Source organism: Argentina anserina, chromosome 2 (assembly GCF_933775445.1).
Source record: "Argentina anserina chromosome 2, drPotAnse1.1, whole genome shotgun sequence".
Classification (NCBI taxonomy): Eukaryota; Viridiplantae; Streptophyta; class Magnoliopsida; order Rosales; family Rosaceae; genus Argentina; species Argentina anserina.
The window spans coordinates 17,373,975-17,397,691 of record NC_065873.1 but is presented as its reverse complement, the minus strand read 5'-3'; the positions used below and the strand labels follow the sequence as shown (position 1 = coordinate 17,397,691).

The 23,717-nt window shown below is 37.8% G+C and overlaps 1 protein-coding gene and 1 pseudogene across 1 annotated transcript; both read left to right on the top strand.

The window, feature by feature from the left end:
* The first annotated feature begins 513 nt into the window (after positions 1 to 513).
* LOC126784075 (xyloglucan endotransglucosylase/hydrolase protein 2-like) lies at positions 514 to 8,585 on the top strand (annotated as a pseudogene).
* A 2,105-nt stretch (positions 8,586 to 10,690) lies between these two features.
* On the top strand, positions 10,691 to 12,331 carry LOC126784074 (xyloglucan endotransglucosylase/hydrolase protein 2-like). The gene is made up of 4 exons (XM_050509571.1): positions 10,691 to 10,859; positions 11,364 to 11,464; positions 11,608 to 11,804; positions 11,905 to 12,331. Exons 1-4 carry the CDS (start codon positions 10,691 to 10,693, stop codon positions 12,329 to 12,331), a joined length of 894 nt encoding a protein of 297 aa, XP_050365528.1.
* The last annotated feature ends 11,386 nt before the right edge of the window (positions 12,332 to 23,717 follow it).

Genomic DNA, 23,717 nt, shown 5'->3' with positions numbered 1-23,717 from the left:
TATTTATTTTAAAAATTAATTTATAAATTTGAAAGTAATTAGAATTTTAGATGTATATATATGTCAAAGTGTGCATTAAAATGATGAAAACATAACTTGTTAGAATGGCTAAGGACTTGATAAGTACCTTGGATAACTAAGGTTCGAATCCCACCACAAGTATTCTTATTTTTATCACAGGTTTCTCTCCTTATATATATATATATATATATATTAAGTATTCTTATTTTTATCACAAGTTTCTCTCCTTATATATATATATATTAAAGTGTGCATAAATATAACAAAAACGGAATCTGTTAGAATGGTTGAGGAGTTGTTGAGTGCCTTAGATGACCAAGGTTCAAATCTCACCATAGGCACTTTCACTTTTATTATGAGTTGGTGCGTGTCCGATTCGAATACTCATGTGTCCGGACCGTGTCCAAAGTCAGTTCGAGTGTCCGAGCGTGTCCGTGTCCGTGTCGGACACGCAATACGCTGCCCATAGCACGTGTACGTGCTTCATAGCTTATGCTTCTTGTTTGTGGTTGGATGCTTGCAAATGCTGACACTGGCTTCGACGAAAACTATTATGTCTCGTGGGGATTTGATCATGCCTTACGTACAAATGATGGTGAAGGTACATGTTTGGCCTCCATGGTGTTGATGAAGATACAAAGGAGTGGAGATCAAGTTAAGGGGGAGCATTGAAGTTCTTTCCTAGTTGGACTAGGAAATTATCAAGGAAAGCTAGTATATACCTCACGGCAAGGGTGTGGTTATTGATTCTAATTATGGGTAGAATTATCTAAATTTGGGCATATATAAATTGTTATAGAAAAGAGTTTTATAATAAAAGGTGTATTCCACATTTATATGGATTTTTTCCTTTTCTATCTAAAGTTGTATTAGGAAGGGATTTGGGCTTAATACCTATTTGTGCTAGGGTTTAGAGGATCTTGCCGTGAGTTATATATAGGAGGTATATATATGTAGTGGGAGGTGGTGAGGCAGTAGGTAATCTTGCCACACAAAACATACACACAGACAGAGAGGGTAGAAGAAAAACATTCCAAGAGAAGAATATTTCACAAGAAAGAAAAGCTTAGTGTATAGTCAATCTAAGTGACGACAACGAAGACCTTAGTGACAACATCGACAATCTGAGTGAGGTTGTATTGACACGTGAAGCAACGATCTTTGTGAGGTTGTTTCATAATTAATTGTGACTATCAAGTAAGAAATATTTTTACTTTTGAGAATAATATTATTATTGATTAAAGTGTAATAATTGTAATATGAATTGTTTAATAAAAAAGTAAAATTCTTCTACATATTTCGCTGCTATTACTCGTTCTTGTTCTATCTTGTATTTTCAGATAGAAAAGAAATGCAAATTTACATGGATAAATCTTCGGGTTATCTTCATCAATCTCCCTTGATTAACCTCTTCCTTTTTTTTTTTTTTGTTTTTTAAATTTGTTAGGTGCTCACTATTAATGATCTCTCTTAACTTTGCATGCATGAATGCATATATGAGTCAGCTCAACAATGATAGTGTATAGTCGTATTTTGATCTCAGACTCAATCGTTTCTTCTGTTTTAGGTAGATGATAGGTGTCTTAATTAATTATAAACCATGAACTAATTCATTAAGGGGCGCATGGAACGTAAATTAGGTACATACAATGTATTAATTAAGTATTGCTTATAACTCTGTAAGTAACTTGCATCAACCAGGTCAATAAGAACAGATCACAGGTGGTTTCCGTAACATATAATCATATATACTTCTTTTTTTCAATATTCCAATTTTTTTTCTTTTTGTAACAAACCATTTTTTAATTGATCGTCGTCATTTCTTCGACTATTAATGCAGGCGCGTTTGGGTTCTGGGAACTTTGATATGAGGATCAAGTTACCAGTAAGGGACTGTGCTGGAGTTGTGACTACTTTCTATGTAAATTAATATTTTGGTAATCCCTTCATATATATACAGCTGCTGTACTAGCTAGATGTAGCCAACGGCTAGAGCCTAGAGAAAGTTGATTAACTCGATCATGCTTTTGATTTTACATATGTTTTCAGCTAACAACAGAAGGTGATCACCAGGATGAGATGGACTGTCAGTTCTTGGGTAATAGAGAAGGCAAGCCAGTCATATTGCAGACCAATGTGATTACAAAAGGTTACGACCGTAGAGAGCAAATAATTCTTTTGTGGTTTTATCCCACAACAGATTTCCATGACTAGAAATTTATTTGGAATCAGCATCAAAGTGTGTAATAATTAATAAACCTCTCTCTCTCTCTCTCTCTCTCTCTCTCTCTCTCTCTCTCTCTCTCTCTCTCTCTCTCTCAAGCATTTTTATGTTGTCAATTCAAGTTAATTCTCATGCATGTATGTTGATCCTTGAAATGTCTATAGTTTCTGTTGGCGTGAATCACATAGGGAATTGAGGGTTAAAGTGTAGGTTTACTGATTATATATAGGATATTAGTGTGTATAGGATGATTAAGGTATTGTAATATACTTTTTCTCTTGGTATCAGAGCGGGTTCCTCTTCAGTCGCTCATCCAATCTGTCGTGGGTCCGAGTTGGGTGCCACTTTGTCATGGGCCCAAAATTGATGGTTACTAAGTGTCGTTGGTTACCAGACCTTAGTTTATTTCGTCATAGTATGTGGGATGTTAATCTGTCACATGCAGACTTAAAAATTAGGTTACACGTGAGGGGGCGTGTTGGAGATGAGAGATCCCATATCTAAGAAGTGACAAATAAAATAGAGATTATAAGTGGGTGGATAATAACCAACTGTATCGAGCCCTTTTGTGATTAAAACCCAACACCTGTGAGGTGACTAAGTTGGGACAATATCGGTACAGTTGGTCCATGAGCCACGCTTGTCCGGTTGCACAGCTACAAGCATAATCAGTCGGTATACCCAACTCGTCCTCGCTCGTCCCCACGTCCCCGCCCAGCTCACCTGACTCCCGACGTGCTCCTCCTCGAGGGATTGCATCACTGCCGGTCTCCGATCTCCTCGCCGCCTCGATCTCGCGCCGGCGACATCTCGCTCCGCCACTGCCTTCGCGTCGAGCTCTCCTCCTCTCCTTTCGTTTCCTCCGCTGCAAGCATTCCACCGGCGACATCTCTAACCTCCACCAGAGCCTCCGCGTCGAGCTCTCCTCCCCTCTCCACCAGCGCCGCCGCATCAAGCCGTCGCATTCGCCGTTGAAATCGCTGCTGCCGAGCTTTTGATTTGGATCTGACCCGCCCGGTCCGGCCCAACATCGACCCGGATCTGACCCGGCCCAAATTCGACCCAACCCGGATCTGACCCGACCCAGATTCGACCTGACCCGGACGAACCGGATCCGACCCGGCCCAGAATTGGTAGTCTTGATTGTTAGTGTAGGTTCACCGACAGTGCACGTGCACCCAAGACAGGTTTATATCAGTTTTTTGGTAATTCCGCTGTATAATTCCTGATTTTTTCCAATTCCTTTTCAATGGGTTGTGGAGACGAAGCTGATGTTCCGAAATTTGAAGTATCTGTCAAGAGTTCTGACAGTAGGTCCTTTGGGGGAACTAAAATCAATGGGACCAATTTCCGTAAATGGAAGCGACTTATGACGGCTCATCTTTGAGGCATGCACAAGATGGGGCATGTAACCGGAGTAACTACGGCTCCTAGTGCAGAAAATATTATTACCTACACTAAGTGGGACGACGATGATGGCCTTGTGATGTCAGTCTTGTGGAAAGCTATGAATGAAGAAATAATTGATTTGGTGGAGGCATGTGACACTGCGCATGCAATATGGCTGACACTTGAAGGCTTATATACTAATGACTCTGATTTCATACAGGTTCATGAGTTAATGTGCACCGCTTTGGCAATGCAACAAGATGGGCAACCGGTGGCGCAGTATTTCACCAAACTAAAAAATATTTGGGCTGAGATTGATGTGAAACGTCCTTGCATGATCAAACATCAGGAGAATATTGTTTGGTACCAGCATGAGAAGGAGCTTGAGTGAGTTCACTATTTCCTGAAAGGTCTTGACGCCAAGCATAACAGTGTGAAAGGGGAATTGCTCCGACAGACCGAACCCCCTAACCTACTTACAACTTTTACATAGCTGGTCGTGGCAAAATTGGAATGGCTTTAAATATTTCTCACTTTGTTGGTTTTGATACATGGATTATTAATTCTGATGCGTCTGATCATATGACTTATGAAAAATCTTATTTTACTGTATTGTCTCCTCCACTAGTACCCTATGTTACTAATACTAATGGTGAGGCATTCCCCGTATTAGGGAAATGGTCAGTTCGTATTACTCCCACAATAGAGCTTCACAATGTGCTCTATGTACCTGCTTTATCTCATCATTTGATATCTGTTCCCCAATTGAACGCTGATGCTAAGAGCTTTGTGATATTTTTTCCTATGTATGTGATATTTCAGGATCTTCTCACCAGGGAGTTAATTGGTCGGGGGTATCTGAGGGGCCGGTTGTTTCATCTAGATCAGACATATGCGAGAGAGAAACCAGGAGCACAGTCTCAGACCACTTTAATCTCTACTTCTGACAAACTAAGTGAAGTTTGGTTATGGCATCGTCGCTTAAAGCATCTATCTTTTAGTGTTATGAAAAAATCAATGCCTACTTTGTTTATTAGTGTGGATGAGTCACTTTACGTTGTGAGACATGTGTTTTGGGCAAGAGTCATCGTTCTACTTATTCCTCTAGTACTTCTAATAAACGTATTCTTTCTTTCGAATTAATTAATTCTGATATTTGGGGACCCTCCAAAGAATCTACTGTGTCAGGGATGCGGTATTATGTGTCATTTATAAATGATTGCACCCGTCTTTCATGGATTGTTCTCCTCAAAACTAAAGATGAGGTTTTTCCCGCTTTTCAAGCCTTCTATACCACTGTCCAAACACAATATAATGCCACCGTTAGAGTTCTTCGTTCTGATAATGGAGGAAATATGTGAATCATGTCTTTCAGGAGTTCCTTAACACACACAGAATTGTTCATCAAACAGCGTGTCCTTATACACCTGAGCAGAATGAAGTTTTTGAAAGGAAAAATCGTCATTTACTTGACATGACTCGGTGTATTCTTTTGGGGTGATGCTGTCATAACTTCCACCCACCTTATTAATTGTCTTCCCTCTCGTGTCCTTCAGGGAAATGTTCCATATGAGGTGCTTGCATCTCATGTCTCCTTACCCTCTTTTCATAATCTTTCTGCATGTGTTTTCGGTTGTGTTGCTTTTGTCCATCTTCCAAAACACCAGAGATCTAAGTTGGATGCCCGGGCCGTTAAATGTGTGTTTGTTTGACAATATTCTAAAAATTGCTAGACGTTAATCGGGCGGACAGCTGAAAACCAGCGCCTAGAGGATTAATCGGGGATTAATCAGATTTGTATTTTTGTATATATTTTAAATTTTTAATAACAATAATTATATAAATATAATTAAAATAAGAATATAATGCATGAAATTAATGTAAAAATATATATAATGTCTAGAATACTGAAAATACATATGTTCTTAATCCTTAGAAATGTTCAACAATATTGATCTAATGATCTTAGCCTCTTAGGAAAAAAAGAAATACAATTCAACAACAATGAACTTAGGAAAATCAATAATAAGAAACACAATTCACCAACCCTTTGGAAAATAAGAAAAACAATTCAAACAACGGGAATGCATTTTTGCAAGCATAATCTCTCGGAGCTCATCAAATTCTTCTTCTCCATATAATTCAAGTACTTATTTTGTATCCGAATCAAACTCAAAATAAAAAAAAAATCAAAAAAAACCTAGCCGCCCCAGGATCCGCCCAACCGCCTAGGCGGGAAAAAAATCGGCCAGCCGCCTAACACCGCCGTTTAGCCCAAAATCGCAGCGGCCAGGGGTCTCCGGGCGCCTAGGTGGCGATTTTTAGAACATTGTTGTTGGGTATGGCGGACATCAGAAAGGGTACCGGTGCTATCATCCGCCTACCAGGAAGTACTATGTCACTATGGATGTTACTTTCTTTGAGGACATGAGTTATTTTCCCTCTTCCAATACTACTCTTCAGGGGGAGAATTCATACTTTAAAGAGCTGTATCATGGAGAGGGGGAGAAAAGTAAGCTAGTAGATATGGTGACATGATCAATTGAGATTACCAATGTGTCCGCTATACATGCACCACCGGGTGATTCCGGTATAGTCACTACAAAGATTCAGGTACCAGAAGATGACAACACAACTGCCCCTCATGTCTCCCATACTATTATTTATACATATGACCAATGCTCTCTTGGTACGGAAGATCACTCATCTGAGGTTAGTCATTGCATTGGGACTAATACTAGTGAGGCTAATAGTAGACAATATGTCTTGCCAAATAGGTCTACTCGGGGTCAGCAAAAAAAAAATATGAACCTACCCTTCGGGCTAAAACTAAGTATCCTGTAGCAAATTTTATATCTACCAAAAGATTTTCTAAGTCATATGAATCATTTGTGAATCAAATATCTATTGTATCAGTACCTAACAAAGTGCAGGATGCATTGAGAGATCCAAAATGGAGGAAAGCAATGGAGGAAGAGATGGAAGCATTACAAAACAATACTTGGGAGCTCGTATCTCCACCACACGGCAAGAAGACTGTGGGATGTCGTTGGGTGTTTACAGTGAAGCATAATCTAGATGGGTTAGTGAGCCGGTATAAAGCACGCCTATTAGCAAAAGGGTTCACCCAGATATATGGCAAGACTATGATGAGACATTTGCACATGTTGCAAAGATAAACACTATTCGGATATTGCTCTCTTGTGCTGCTAACTTAAAGTGGCCACTTAGACAGTTTGATGTTAAGAATGCATTCCTTCATGGAGAACTTACAGAAGAAGTGTACATGGATCTTCTTCCGGGATATACGGCCGCTTCTCCAAGTAACTTTGTATGTAGATTGAGGAAATCTTTGTGTGGTCTTAAACAGTCACATCGTGCTTGGTTTGGAAGATTCTCACAATTCATGAGGAGAATTGGCTACAGACAGAGTAATTCAGACCACATATTATTTCTCAGACATCAACAAGAGAAGGTAACAACCCTAATTATATATGTTGATGATATGGAAGTTACTGGGAATAATACTGTTGAGGTGGATAGATTACAGAAACAGCTAGCCATAGAATTTAAGATGAAAGACCTAGGAACACTCAAGTACTTCTTGGGCATTGAGGTAGCCCGGGGAAGTGATGATATCTATCTGTGTCAGAGGAAGTACATCTTTGATCTACTAACAGAGACCAGTATGCTAGATTGCACTCCCATTGATACTCCTATTGAGCAGAACCATCGGGTAGCAGAATATCCAGATCAAGTGCCTACTGAAAGACCTCGTTATCAGAGGCTAGTTGGACGTCTGATTTATTTATCACATATTAGACCAGATGTTGCGTTTGCAGTGAGTGTAGTAAGTCAGTTCATACATAATCCCAGTGTGGACCACATGGATGCTGTTGTAAGGATTTTGAGATACTTAAAGTCAGCTCCACGGAGAGGAGTAATGTTCTCTAATCACAATAATATCCTTGAGGTTTGTGGCTTCACGGATGCAGACTGGACTGGAAATATAACAGATATACGATCTACATCAGGGTACTTTTCCTTTGTTGGGGGTAATCTTGTTACATGGAAGAGTAAGAAACAAAAAATGGTAGCTCGATCTAGTGTTGAAACAGAATACAGAAGGTCTGGCTCAGGGAGTGTGCAAATTATTATGGCTTAGAAATTTGCTACAAGATTTGGGTATTAAGTCTAAGTGTGCTATGTAGCTGTACTGTGACAACAAGGCAGCTATTGATATTTCCCAGAATCATGTGCAACATGATTGTACAAAACATGTGGAAGTTGATCGTCACTTTATAAAGGAGAAGTTAGACGCAAAGATCATCAGTTTTCCTTTTGTTCCTACAGAGAGAGCAACTTGCCGATATGCTCACAAAAGGAGTGTCTAAAAATGCCTTTTATGATTCACTTAACAAGTTGGACATGGTTGATATGTATGCACCAACTTGAGAGAGAGTGTTGATTTGAATCACGGAGGGAATGGAGGGTTAAAGTGTAGGTTTACTGATTATATATAGGATATTAGTGTGTATAAGATAATTAAGGCAGTGTAATATACTGTTCCTCTGTTTCTACGTAGACGACACACCAATTAGGGTTTACAAGAACAATGAAAATTTTGGGGTTCTCTACCCATCACGGCCAATGATTATAGACGCATGCAAGCATATGGGATGGATCAAATTGGGCGACTGATGGAGGCCAAACAAAGATCGACTGGAACCATGCACCCTTTAAAGCTTACTTCCAAGGGTTTGACATAAGTTCTGGCTGTACATTAGACAAGTCCAAGAGTATCCATGTGAATTAAGGAATGTTATGCATCCACATATTCGTGGAACCATCAGATTATTGGCAACTAAACTCAACCGAACAACAAGCATATGAGAAAGTGAGAAGGGAACAGATGAACTATGACTTGTACCAACTCAACAAGGTCCCCTAGACCTCCATCGATCATGTGTTGAGATTATACATCAATTATTGAGAATTGAGACATAGCCTATGGATTTATAAGGGTTTGTGCTACTCCACCTATTGTCAATTGGTTTTGAATGTGAATCTCACATCACTTTATCATGACATCAGAACGGGTTACCCACATCCACGTGTGATGTCCAAATGGTCACACGGACTCCACGTCACCCAAAATGTTGTCTACATGTATGGCTTCAAAATTCGCCACATGTGCGGGGACATGTGTTGAGATTATACATCCCTCATTGGGAATTGTGACCTAGACTATGAGTTTATAAAGATTTGAGGTACTACATGTATTGTCAATTGGTTTTAAATGTGAATCTCAAATCATTTTATCACATCAGAAAACACAGTAGTAATACCTAATTAATTTGTCAAGGAGTATTGTACCCAAAGAGAGGCTAGATCTTCTAAAAACAGTATATATATATATATATATATATATATATATATATATATATATATGGGGCTTTTCAGGTAAGGATGCCCTTATCTTAGCTTAAGGTACGGATTTTCATTTCTGACCAACTTTTCGATCGAGTTTTCACATCTCCACCGTCCAATATCTAAGCTATAACGTATAGATTATCTCCACAAAATTTCACCCGATTCCATCACCGTTAAGATACTCATAACTTCGATTTTCTACTCAAAATATGAACGGTTCAGGTTCGGCAAATTCAATACGTCCATTGGTTTGGATTAGTTTGATACCTTAACGATCACGAAATCGGCTGAAATTTTGTGGAGATGATCTATACATTATAAGCTAGATATTAGACGGTGGAGATGTGAAAACGCGATCGAAAAGTTGATAAAAAATGAAAATCCGTACCTTAACTTAAGGTACGGACCTCCGCACCTTAGCTTAAGGTACGGACCTCCGCACCTGAAAAGCTATATATATATATATATGCTTCGGTTCATTCTGGATCGATGATTAACATAAATAATTTATTATATATATTTCACATACTCCTACCGTCCTACGTACACTTATGATATTCTGTTAAAATGAACATTAATCAGCCCATTATTTGTTCATACAATACCTCAGCTAGTCGAGTAATTAAGTATATATGCATGTTGGTAGCTTGCTAACTCAATGTGTTCATCACAATAACAACCAAGTCAACTAGTCAAGTAATTGTTCACAAAAAGGAATTATCCTTTTCAATTTCTTAGATTTTGCTACGACTACATTATGTGAATATATATACCAAATTACCAATCGATCTCTAAATCACATATTATGAATTAGATGAGGAAATGATGATAAACTGTACGTTACGGAGTTATATATATATATATATATATATATATATATATATATAGCAAGAATATTGTATTTTTGAGATATGATCCCAGGATTTATGATGTCAATCCCCATCATTAAAAAAACATCTCCTACACCCATGCCGAGCAGATCATATCTTTGTATTCATGGAGGATCGTACCTTGAAATTAGATCAAACAAGAACAGAATTTGATCTATCTTTCTGAGGGACGTCAAGATTGACTGTTACAAAAACTGCGTACACCAGGCTACGGTTATTGTTTTGCAGTTTTTTTCGTGCACTGTATCGCTATCGTTTGAGGCTCTTATTCAATTTTCTCTAATTAACAAACGAGTTTTACATCTCTATACCACAAAAGTGCATGAGAAGCTAGTAATGCTGTCGAAGAATGATTGAACATTTAAGCTACAATATACCAGCTTTCTTTTCAAATGGCTATCTTTATGATCCATGAAAGTTATGGGACTAATAAGGATAAAATTGTGAGCAAAACCTAAAGTATTTGTGGTTGCTTATGAGCAAAAAGAAGAAAGAAGTTGGTAAGAATGATGTGGTTTGGTTATGGAGATGGCAGGGAGAGTAGAGAAGTCAATTGCGTGTGGGTAAGAATGAGCAAGCTATCTAGGTAGCGAAAATGATGGTTCACACTCTTTCTCTTCTTTTGAGTTCTTATCGATTCGTTCAGACCATTTTGCATATATTTATGATGCAACTTCGAAGTATATGTATAGCGCAGTACCAACTCTGCTAGGCACTAAGCTGCATTTTGGCTATGGCTTTCCCAGTAGAGGTTTTCGTGGTGCTCTTTCTATTTTGTAGTGTGATGCTTGTAAATGGTGATGTTCTCTTTGATGAAAATTATCAAGTCACTTGGGGTCATCATCACGCCTTGCTTGAGAATGGAGGGACACAGATGCAAATTTACTTGGATAACACTACTGGTTAATTATCTTCATCTCTTCCTCATTTTGGTTCTAAATCCAATTTATGTTCTGGTTGCTAACATAATCTCCCCATGCAGAATTTAATTCGCTCAGATAAGAGTTACTATAAATTCTCACTCTGATCGCTTGCTCGGTCGATATCGCTTCTGCTTCATGTAAATGATATATGTATACGTAGATGCCTTATCGACAAATCTATCAATTAACCAATGGAATCAATAAGCTCGTCACGACTGTATTAGTTATAGTACGATATCACTCATATCAGGCCATGAAAATAATAATATTGATATCTACAAGACTACAACGAGTAAAACATGCCTGTTCAGAAAATATTCTGTAACTACTGACACAGCAAGTGCAAACCCTAGCTAGTATGTTCACGACAAAATAGATACGTATGGTTAAATAGGTTTTGCCAAAATATAAGTTTATTTATTCCATTGTTCGTTTGTTTATTTCTTTAATCAATTACTTAACATGATAAATAAATTAATGCAGGGGCTGGGTTTGGATCGAAGCAAACGTTCGGCGCTGGGTGGTTTGAAATGAGGATCAAGGTACCAGTGAGGGATTGTGCTGGAGTTGTCCTAGCTTTTTATGTGAGTATATATAATATCGTTCAGTTCTCTTCAATCTATATCAAACATATAAGCCTCTTTCTTCCCCCTTCAAAATGCTATTTGAGGAATTCAATCTTATAGTCAGAATGCTATTAATAAGTTATTATTATTTTTTTTTTTAGCTGAGATCACAGGGTGTTAATGGCCAGGATGAGCTAGACTTTGAGTTCCTGGGTAACAGAGAAAACAGGCCAATCACACTGCAGACAAATGTGATTACAAACGGTCAAAACTACAGAGAGCAAAGGACAGTCTTTTGGTTTGACCCAACAGCAGATTTTCATGGCTACAAGATTCTTTGGAACCATCATCAAGTTGTGTAAGAGTTATATCTCTCCAGTCGTGTGTGTATATAATTTTACATGCATATCAGAACATTCTTATTTATTCTTGAATATAACTTATTCTTACTCGTGCAGGTTTTATGTCGACGAGATCCCCATCAGGGTTTTTAGGAACAACAAGAAGTTTAAGGTTGCCTATCCAACGCGGCCGATGGAAATCGCTGTAAGCATATGGGATGGATCGAGTTGGGCAACTGATGGAGGCCGAGAAAAGATCGACTTCACCCGAGCACCATTTAGAGCTTATTTCCGAAAGTTTGACATGCATGCCTGTGTGGTAGACAGGTACAAGACCGAGGTTTCGGAATGTTATGCTACCAAATATTTGTGGAACCATAGGGTCTTCAGGCAACTAAACGCAACCGAACAAGCAGCATACGACAGGGTGAGAAGAGATTTTATGAACTATGACTATTGTACTGATCATCAAAGGTTCAATAATGCACTTCCTAGAGAGTGCACTCTTGGTAGTTCAAACCAGCAATATAATGGAACTACCTAGTTTACATCTTCGCACGATTGTTGGATATATATAGTTGATCAAACTAGCTCCACCTTGTTTGGTCAGCGATATAATAATAGTTTGATCATTCTGAACATGCTTGAATGATAGTAGGAAACTGTACCGTCATCTTGTTTATCAAAGGATTAAATACTTGTGACACCCTATATTCTAGGTGTAAAAACAGTTTTGTCCTTCTACTTTCTAATTTAATCTGTATATCCTTTAACTCTTATTTGTTAACAGTTTTGTCTTGTTACTTTCAAATTAAACTTGTATATCTTTTAACTCTTATTTTTTAACAGTTTTATCATTTTTTTAACAGTTTAGTCAATTTTGTTAGTTGACCGTCAAAAAATTCTATTAAACCGTTAAAATGCCTAGAATACCCCCAATTCAAATAAGATTTTTTTCTTTCTTTTCTCATGCCTTTTTTATTTTCTCTTTTGGTTTTTCTTGATTTTAAATTAATTCATCATATGTGCTATCCAATATATATAATTATAATCAACACAAATTATCAAATTAATTGTAAACAAGAGGAGAATTAATGACAATTGCTTAACATCAAGTTGGAAATAAATAATTTGAAACTATTTTTGCATCAAAATATGGATATGATAGTATAAGTCTTTTTTGTCTTAGCATTATAGAAATTAATCAAAATATGTTTGTAGAGCATCATAATATAAAAGAAGTTTATAACTGGATTTGAGTACTGGCACTCACATATCATTTTAGGCATTATTCAATTGATTATAAGATGTTTACAATTAATTTCATAATTTGTGTTGATTATAATTAAGATTAAATACTTGTGACACCCTATACTTTAGGTGTAAAAACAGTTTAGTCCTTCTACTTTCAAATTTAATCTGTATATCCTTTAACTCTTATTTTTTAACAGTTTTGTCATTTTACTTTCAAATTAAACTTGTATATCCTTTAACTCTTATTTTTAACAGTTTTGTCTTTCTTTTTTTAACAGTTTAGTCAATTACGTTAGTTGACCGTTAAAACATTCCGTTAAGCCGTTAAAATGCCTAGAATATCCCCAATTCAAATACGATTTTTTTCTTTCTTTTCTCATGCCTTTTTTATTTTCTCTTTTGGTTTTTCTTGGTTTTAAATTTAATTCATCATATGTGCTATCCAATATATATAATTGTAATCAACACAAATTATCAAATTAATTGTAAACAAGAGGAGAATTAATTAATGACAATTGCTTAACATCAAGTTGGAAATAAATAATTTGAAACTATTTTTGCATCAAAGTATGGATATGATAGTAGAAGTCTTATTTGGCTTAGCATTATAGAAATTAATCAAAATATGTTTGTAGAGCATCATAATATAAATGAAGTTTATAACTTGATTTGAGTACTGGCACTCACATTTCATTTTAGGCATTATCCAATCGATTATAAGATGTTTACAATTAATTTCATAATTTTTGTTGATTGCAATTATATATATTTGATAGCACATATGATGAATGAAATTTAAAAACAAGAAAAACAAAAAGAAAGACCAAAAGAGAAAATAATAAATGCATAAGAAAAAAAGAAAAAAAATATGATTTGAATTTGGGGCATTCTAGACATTTTAACGGCTTAACGGAATGTTTTAACGGTCAACTAACGGAATGGACAAAACTGTTAAAAAATAAAAGTTAAAGGATATACAGATTAAATTTGAAAGTAGAAGGACAAAACTATTTTTACACCTAAAGTATAGGGTGTCACAAGTATTTAACCCTTTATCAAATAAAGCTTGTAATAACCCGATTTTTCGGAACGATGTTTGGTTTGTTTAAACTTATATAAAGTTGTGAAATTCATTGAGAGTGAAATTTAGTTGCTTGTGACATTTCGAAACGATAACGGAAATGTTCTCGGAACGTTACATTTCCGCAAAGTATATATCGACTTTTATTCCGTCGCTCGGTTGCGAAAACTTCCTTCACGAAAGTTGTAGATAGTGACGCGTTCTAAGCGGACGTTGTATGAAAAAGTTATTAACGATTGAAGTTGTTTCCGATTTTAGAAACAGGTATAAATAGATAAGTTGTGGAGCTAGGGTTTCCATTTCTGGAAACCCTCACCCCGCGCCTCCCTCTCTCTTTTCCCCTCTTTCTCTCTCTTCTCTCTCGTCTCTTCCCCCGATTTCTCACCCTAGCTTCACCGGCGATTGCGCCGACCGGCCCTCCGTGCACTACACCGCACAGCCCAAAAGCACCGCAAGGCTCTCCGGTCCAAACCCCTAGCACGACGCAGCCCCCCTCGCCATCGTGAAGCCGCGCTACGATCCGAGGCTTGCGCGAGTTGCCCCGCCGTGTGAGCAGCCCTCCGCCGATGCAAGCACTCGACTCTCACCCCTCTCCACCCTCCGACGCCGTAAGTGAGCGAGTGCGATGCGAATCGAGCCGTGACAAGCCTCCTCGAAGGATCGAGCACCGCCGACGATCCATCCCTCTCCGACGATATTTCAACGGCTCCACCGTACGATCTAGGTAAGATTTGAGGTGATTGTTGTTGTGTGTGATTGTGTGATTGAAGATTGTTGATTTTGGTTTAAGTTTGGTGGAGATCGGAAGAAGAGGAGGATAGTGGATCACCGCCGCCTTAGGCGGCGCGTGTGTGTGCGTGAGGTGGTGTGGAGGCGGCCTTGGCCGTGTAGGAGTGGAGGGGGGCAAAAAGGAGGAGAAATGGGGCGGCGGTGGCGTGCTACACGCCGGCCTTAGGCTCGGCGCGTGTGCCCCACGCGCGGCCTGCCGGAGGTGGCGCGTGTACCCCGCGCGCCGCCACGTGCAGCGGCGCGTGAACAGTGTTTCCGAAGGGTAAATTTGTAATTTATTTTTACATACGGTAAATGTAAAAGTGATTTACGTATGGTAAATGTAAATTTTATTTACGTACGGTAAATGTAAATGTAAATTACTTTCAGTAAATGTAAAAAGTAATTTCATAAGGATAATTCAGTAATTATTATTTACTGAGACAGTATTTACATTTGAATAGTATTCGTACGTACAGAAATACGTAAACAGTATGTACACGTGTAGGGATACGTAATTGATGTGTATTTGTACAGAAATACGTGAATAGTAAATACGTGAACAGTATATTCGTAAAACCAGAAATTGCTGAAACGTTTCTAAATTCATTTCTTATCTTTTCAAAGGTGATCGATAAATCAAAGAAATGAATTATTTTCGGAAATTGTGGAATTACGCTCGAGTTGATAAGGTGAGTAAAATCTCACATATTTACGAATCTACCCTTGCGGAGATTCAAGATTTTGCAAGAGTTTTTAATATTGAATTACGACATGTATACAATATAGTGGATTACATATATACTGTATAAATGGTAATAAGTACATATATATATAGTTCGCTATATTATATACTGTTATGAATTCAATATGAATTGGTCATTTCGATGACGAGAATTATATATTGAGCAAGTGATTTAATTTGTACAATATGATGTGTGATTATTGTACGTGGTTTTAACATGGTGTTTGTTAAACGTTTTGTCTTTGAACGTGTTTATGAAATATGACATGTACATGATATAACGGATTATATATATATATATATATTGTATAAATGGTAAATAGGTACATATATATATATATAGTTTGCTATATAATATACTATTATGATTTTATTGTGAATATGTCAGTTCGATGACGAGAATTATATATCGAGCATATGATTTTGAATTGTACAATATGAGGTGTGATTATTGTACGTGATTTTAACATGGAGATCGTTAAAATGTTGAATTGTCTTCGGACTTGATTTTTGTACAATATGAGGTGTGATTATTGTACGTGTTTGGCATGTCGGAACCTAGCCTTTGGCCGGGCGAAAGTTACGATACAGTTAGAGCTCTAGTCTGTCTGCCGGAGTACTGCATGTGAGGTAACAGGTGGTTATCGGCTCATGAGTACTCATATTGTTTTGATGTTGGGTAACAGGTGGTTGCCCAATATCGGCGGTATACTACGTGAGGGGTAACAGATGTGTACCAGCGTTCATTAGTACACGTATTATAAATGTATTTGGGAAACCAGAAGGGTTGCCCGATTTCTCATGAGCACTTTCATTTCATATATTTTTGGGACAACCAGATGGGCCGTCCATTGACTCATGAGTGCATTTATATTTGTTGATTTGTGGATTTTCGTATATTTTGATATGCGAGTTATATTTTCATTTTACTCATACGAGCTATAAGCTTACCGGGTTTGTGTTTACAATCCCGGTGCACCAATTCGATGGTGTAGGGAATAATTCCGCAGGTGTTGATTACTGGAGATTGAGAGACGACTCCGGAGACTCGAAGTTGTTCATTATCCTGCTTGTGGTGAGGTTTCTAGTGCGGATTTGTGTGCGAGAACTCGTGAGGATTTATTTGTGAGTTTTGTGAGAGATTGTGAGGAGTATTACATATCCATTTTATGTAATGTTGAATTATAAATTTGGTTTGTAATAATTGGTTGTCTGAGTTGTAATGTGAACTCAGTAGTGATCCGCTGTGCATTTAAAACGATTTCGATTCGTTGAGATTGTTTTGGTGTTTCTCGGCTTTGAAATTTTAAGTTTCTGCTCCAAATTTTAGGGTCGTTTCAGTTGGTATTAGAGCCTGATTGCGTATTTGGCGATTATCAATATCATCCGGGAGCGATGATCCGACTGCAGGCGGGCACCCATCACATGCTCCTCGGTATTGATTTGTCGTCGGGTACGCGAGAGTGTGTTAGGAGCCATACCTTATGGTTTGGTCCTCTAGGGAGTATCGTGATGATACTTCGATGATTCATCTTATTCTGAAATTTCATGTTGATATCTATTGAATCTATTTTGGTTGAATTCGAGACTTCACAAGTATTGACTAAGTGTTTCATTGTTTGGTGGTGATGAACTCTGATAAGGGCCGAGGACGGACGAGAGGCGGAGGTCGAGGTAGGGCCGCAGGCCGAGTCCGCAACGTGGAGAACCTTTATGAGGAGGCTGCTCCACAGGAAGAGCAGGTTGAGCCTGCTACTGCGGTTAGAGATGATGGTCGAGTGTTGAAGCTGATCAAGGATATCAGTGCACTGTCAGCGCCGACCTTTCATGGAGGACTAGATCATATGGTAGCTGACCATTGGATCAAGGGTATGGAGACTTATTTTGAGATGATAGAGTGCACAGAGATTGAGAAGAGAAAGATAGCTACATTCTTTCTAAAAGATGATGCTCTAGACTTGTGGAAGAGCATGAGACAGACAGTGGATGTGTCTACATTCACATGGGGAGGTTTCACTGCCCTTTTCCGAGAGAAGTATTTTCCAGCCTCAGTACAGGAAAACTTAGAGCTTGAGTTTCTTGCACTGGTACAGGGAGACATGACAATTAGAGAGTATGATGCTCGTTGAAAACTATGTGATGTTCACATGAGTAAATCAAGCACACCTATTGCTTTGGTGACCCATTAATTGATGGAGTTAATTTTGTTGAAACTTGGAGCAACCTTTGTTGAAGGTAAGAAACAAATCTACAACCTTATGGTGGTAGGTGGTTGATTTGTTTGACAAAGAAAGAAGAATGCATTGATGAGCATGCAAACATTGAGCATGAATCAAGGAAGAAGATTGACTTTGCTTCCATGCATGTTACATGTAAATGCATGAATTGCACAAAGATGTTTGCCTATATAAAAGCATGAGAAGTGGTGCAATAAACATAGAACAACAATAAGAGAGAGATCATCTTGTGTGTGATCAAGAGTGAGAGATAGAGAGAAAACTCCAAGTAGAGAGTTTTGTGTGTGTAGCAAAATAATGTGTGTGAAAGTGTATCCCTTCAAGTGTGAGTCTTGAAGTAGTGTTTCTCTCAGTGTAACCTTTCTTCGTATAGTAGAGGTTCTTTATTGTTGCTACCCGTGGACGTAGGCACTTTACCGAACCACGTTAAATTCCGGTATTCTCTATCATTTTTTTTTTCGCTTGTGGTTGTGAGTTATTTCGATTTCGATTTTACAATTCATTCTTCCGCATTCCCCAACATATTGATTCTCCAAGCAATGGGATTCTCCGACTCACTCCGAGGCTAACCCCCGGGCTAAGTACGGCAAGGTTCCGGCACTGTTGCTCGTGTTCTAGTAAGGGAAGCTACTCAAGCTTGCTAGCCAAAGCTAGGACAGAAACTAAGTTACCCAAGCTTAAATATGATAACCAAAAAAGATCAAGCAATTGTTGCTTTCATGCAAGACGAGGTCTTTCACTCATTAGGGTTTATGCTTAATACACATATATATGACTATTTATAATCAGTCTCTTTCAATTGAACTACTTGTTCAGCAGCATGTATTGTGGTATCGTTTTCATTAGATGCGTACGATAGCTGAAGCAAAGTTTACCGGAATCGATCTGCGTCTCCACTCCTTATGCTCTCAAACTGGGATCTGGATATCTGTTCCTAGTTCTCAAGCCAATATCCGTGAACATTTAAACCTAACACAACATCGGCCGGATCCAGCGGTGTTGCTATTTTTCTTGTCTAAGGATGCGTGATGCGACTATACCTGAAGACTACAAGTTAATTTGTACGTTTAATCCTTTGGATCATCACCATGCTAGTATGCTCAAAGTTTGGGGGTATCGCAGCCTAGGAGAAGATACCTGGACGTACGTACAGTAGCTTGGACTCTAATACCCTATTTACCTTTAATCTGTCAAAGTAAATACACCCATTTTACGTGGGTTGGACTAATTCTCAGCCTAGGTTAATCCACTATTCATTTAAATTAATCTTTGGTCTTCTATTTGATAATACAGTAATAGATCAATTTGAGGACCAATTGCTATTTTCTTTCTTAAAAAAATGTATTTATTTTTGTTGGAATTTGCAATGGGTGTTGGCTTTTCCATTTACTGTGGTTTGTTTACATTCAATGGGCCCTAATTTTCTTTCACCCAGGACTAATTCCTGGGTAAGGCTTGATCCATGAATTAGGTGGGACCCATGCCTAACTCAGATCACTCTTCTCCTCTGTTCGAAATATCGGTGATATCAGCGATATATTCTTGATATATCGCTGATATTTCGAATTCGATACGATAAGAGCATATCGGTTAAAATTTATCGGTTAACGCAAAAATGATGGTCAACGGTCAAATATCGGTCAAACTTTGATTTTTTAATTATTTTTTCAATTTTTGTTTAATTTTTTAATATTTATTTCCTCTTTTTTTTAAAAAAAACTTATATATTTTTTTCATTTTTCATATATATTTTTAATTTATATAAATTTTAAATATATATGATGAATTTCAAGTCTAAATAATCATTCTTAAAATACCTATTTTTATTATTAGATGTCGTTCGTGTATTTTAATTGTCATTAAATCAAGTATTTATTTTATTTAGTTTACTTAATACCGTTTTTTTAGTTTATTTGGTACATATTGAAATATAATTTTATAAATTTTATTGAAAATAAGCAAATCCGATAAAACCGATATATCCCCCGATATATCGTTTTATCTCTCGACCGATACGATGTCGAAAATGATATTTAGACCATTGCTCTCCTACTGTTGCATGCATATTTTAGTCCACTCCACGATCCATCCCATCGATTTAACCTATGGCTGCATTAATTTGCTCTCACACGGGGCAGTTTTATCACTTTTATGTGGTGGACTGGGATGGCCATTCCAGTTAGAGACTAAAACAAAAAACAAAGACTTAACTGCATGTTTTCTATCAAACAAGGTATCAATGTTCTTATCCCAAACAAGATACCAATGTTACCTATGTATGAGGGGAGTACTAGTCAAAGCTTCTACATGGTGGAATCAGCAGGGGTTTTATTGCTGGTTTTGCAATCTATTGATCTAGGCCAAGGGGATCACGAATCACGAATATTTACGACTGCTGAGACACTTAAACGGACTCCAAAGAGAACATTGCATGTTCTTCAATGGTAATAAAAATAGGGTAGATCATAAAAAAGTCCATTTGAACATTGGTAATTAGATAAAAGTCGTGTAAATGTTGGAAATGAGAATTTAGTCAGATTCATAATTCTCTTATAGCGCTGCCCACGAGCAAAATGTCACTGCCCAATTCTCTCTCTCTCTCTCTCTCTCTCTCTCTCTCTCTCTCTCTCTCTCTCTCTCTCTGTGACCAAACCTTTACCGGAGCCAATCAAAAGTGAATCAGTATTCTCCGCCGGCAGTGCTGGACTTCGGCGACGCTCAAGCTTCACTGGAAGTCTCCAAAAATCATAATTCCAACCCCTACCCCCTTGCCATCCAGGTTCACCACCACAACACCACCCCTCGTTGTCGGTCTCAAATCCTTCTCCGCTCTTGGCCGACCCAAGCCCAATTCAAATCCCTAGTTTTCCAGGATAATTTGACTCTACATCACATTGCCGCCTCACTTCTCTCACCACCCTCTTATGGGTCTACACAAAAGTAGATTGACATCTCAGATCCAGACCCAAATCAATAGCGACGATAAAGTCGATTGGGTCATTTATCAGATATGCAAGATTCGTTTTGAATTACGAGTGAGAATGGCGTATGCTTGTGTTTTTTGGATTTGAATTTCAGATTCAAAGAGAGCTTGGATTCAAGAAGAAGAAAAAGAAAAAAAAAGAAGTCACGAAAGAGTTGCAGTCAGAGATGTTCTTTTGCAGCATAATCGCTGCGCTCTTGCACCTCTTCTCCACGGCAAGCTTTCCTAAAGCTGATCCCAAAGCATTTTTTATGTTCTTAGTCACATTGTAGTCACGTTGCCCGTCACATAATAATGTTGGTGTGACTGGGAGTGTGGCATGTAGTTTAGCTTATTAGTTTTCTAGTCGCAGAAGTAACGTGACTCTCATTGTGATGTTTAATGGTATGATCATCACTGTGACTACCAGTGTGACGCCTGGTGTGACTCCTAGTATGGCTACTGGTGTGACAACCAATGTGACACCTGGTGTGACTCCTAGTGTGGCTACTGGTATGACAACGTCCATGCGATATTTGGATTATATTAGTTTATTTAATAAGTTGAAGATCGAATAATAGCAGACAAATGTTTGTTAATTCTATTAATTCATTCATTCTTCTTCTTCTTCTTCTTATCACAACATAGTCACACTACCAGATACACGGGTAGTCACACTATTAGATACACGTGTAGTCACACTACCATATACAATGGCAGTCACAATGTGGTTATTGTAACAACGAGTGTGACTGGTGATGTGACTGCAAGTGTGATTTACAGTGGACAACATTATAACTACCAATGTGACTCCTAGTGTGACAGTCACACTACCAGTCACAATGGCAGTCACATTAGTATTTGTAAAGGCAATCACACTAATAGTCACAAGTGCAGTCACAATTTCCATATTGTAACTACCAGTGTGACTAATAGTGTGACACCTTGATGTGACTATATTCGCTGGGTGCCAAGAGCAATTTGTAATCTGCGAAATTTTGTAAAAATTCAAAAGAGATCGGTATGAATGTGTTCTGAATCAAGGGAATAGCTAGATTAATGGACCCTTGGGCTCTAGTTTCGTCATAAAAGCTTGGAGTACTGCCATGGACGACAGCAGTAGGGATGGCACTTCCGAACTAAAAAACCAAGAACAAGCCGAAGCCGAAAAACCGAACCGAAAGAAAAACTAAAAATGATCCAGTTCAGTTTCAGTTCATGGTTCGAACCGAACCGAACTGAACCTTATACAAAGCGATGTCGTTTTGGTGGATATATATGCACCGAACAAAAAAAAACCCTAAACTCGTCAATTATCATCCTCTCTCGTCTCTGCTTCTCGCTCTCCCCCTTGCATCCCTCCCAGCCAGACGAACACGCCGCGCACAACCGTTTCAGGTGCGTCTTCTGCGACTTCGACATGCTGTCCTGTTTACATGTTCATATGAGCTTGATTTTCTTTATCTATCGGGGTACAAATGTATTTTCAAGATGCCATCAGATTTTGTCTGCGAATTATTTTGGATGATTTCAAAATCCATGTTTATATGGATCAATTGTATCCAAGTCGTAACTTTCCTCACTGTAAATGTTTACTGGGATTGGCCCAGAGATTTTCGACTATATTTATTTGGTGTCAGTGTTTCTTAGATAATAGATATAGTGTCGTTAAACACACAATTTTATATTATTGATAGAAATATTTAAACAATTATCATTATTAGACTTTTTAAATTAAAATCTCTTGATTATTTCAATATTTTAACTATAATATTTCATAAATATTATCAAAGTAGTGAAGAAAACGTCATTGGTTTTACATACATAACGGTTTAGAAATAAGATTATGAAATATTTTGTAGTATTTTATGTATTTTACTATTTTAAATAGTTATGTAAAACAAATATTTTAAGTACATATAATGCTAATGGGTTGGGCCGCCGGCTTCTTGGCCCGGCAGAGGCTGACCTAACATGGGCTTGGGCCGGACCGGCTTAATATTTAAGCAAATTGGCCGGTCCGAGCCCAATACGATAAATAATTGGGTCAGCCTGAGCATGGCACGGACACGGTTTTAGCCCGCTTAAAATGGACCGGGCCGGCTTGGCCCAGCTCATTTGCCACCTCTAATTTGGATGTACCCAAGTAAGTTTTATGAATTTGGCATTGATGGAACTTGGGAGCTTATATCCTTGTATTAACTTGACTTTTACAGAATTTTTATTACAAAATTAAAAAAATAAAATGAAAAAAAAAAACGAACCGAACCGTTTGGTTCAGTTTTTAATTTAGTCTCTTAGCAAACCGAGAACCGAACCGAACTTAATTTTATTTTTAGTTCAGTTTACGGTTTGAGCCCAAAACCGAACCGTTTGGGCCGAATTCCACCTCTAGGCGGCAGCCCCTTTCAAGGATTTATGCGCCTTATACGGTGGTCGATTCGGAGTGGGTATGATAACAAATGAAAGAGGGAAGAAAGATCTTTCCAACGGTACTAACCACACTCAAATTCATCGCCGAACGGTAAAGTTATGGTCGGAATAAGAAGAAGAATGAAAAAGAAGAAGAAAAATAGTGAGAAAGGGCAAAATAGTCAGTAAAATATAAAAAAGTGATTTTTTTTCTAATTTTGTTTGAAGCTTGTCGACTTTTTTGTAATTTCTAAATAAATGTGAATATCATCTTTTCATTATATTTTTTTCTTTAACTTTTTTATAATTTAAGATTTGACTTGGTACTTAATAATAATTTGCCCATAAAAATAATGAGAAATTTTCAAAATCCAAAATCCACACATAAATTTTGCAGCTGTTAGTTGGATGAGATTTAGATTTGTGACCTTGAGGAAATATATTTGCTAAAAACTACTAGCCTTTTAGTTC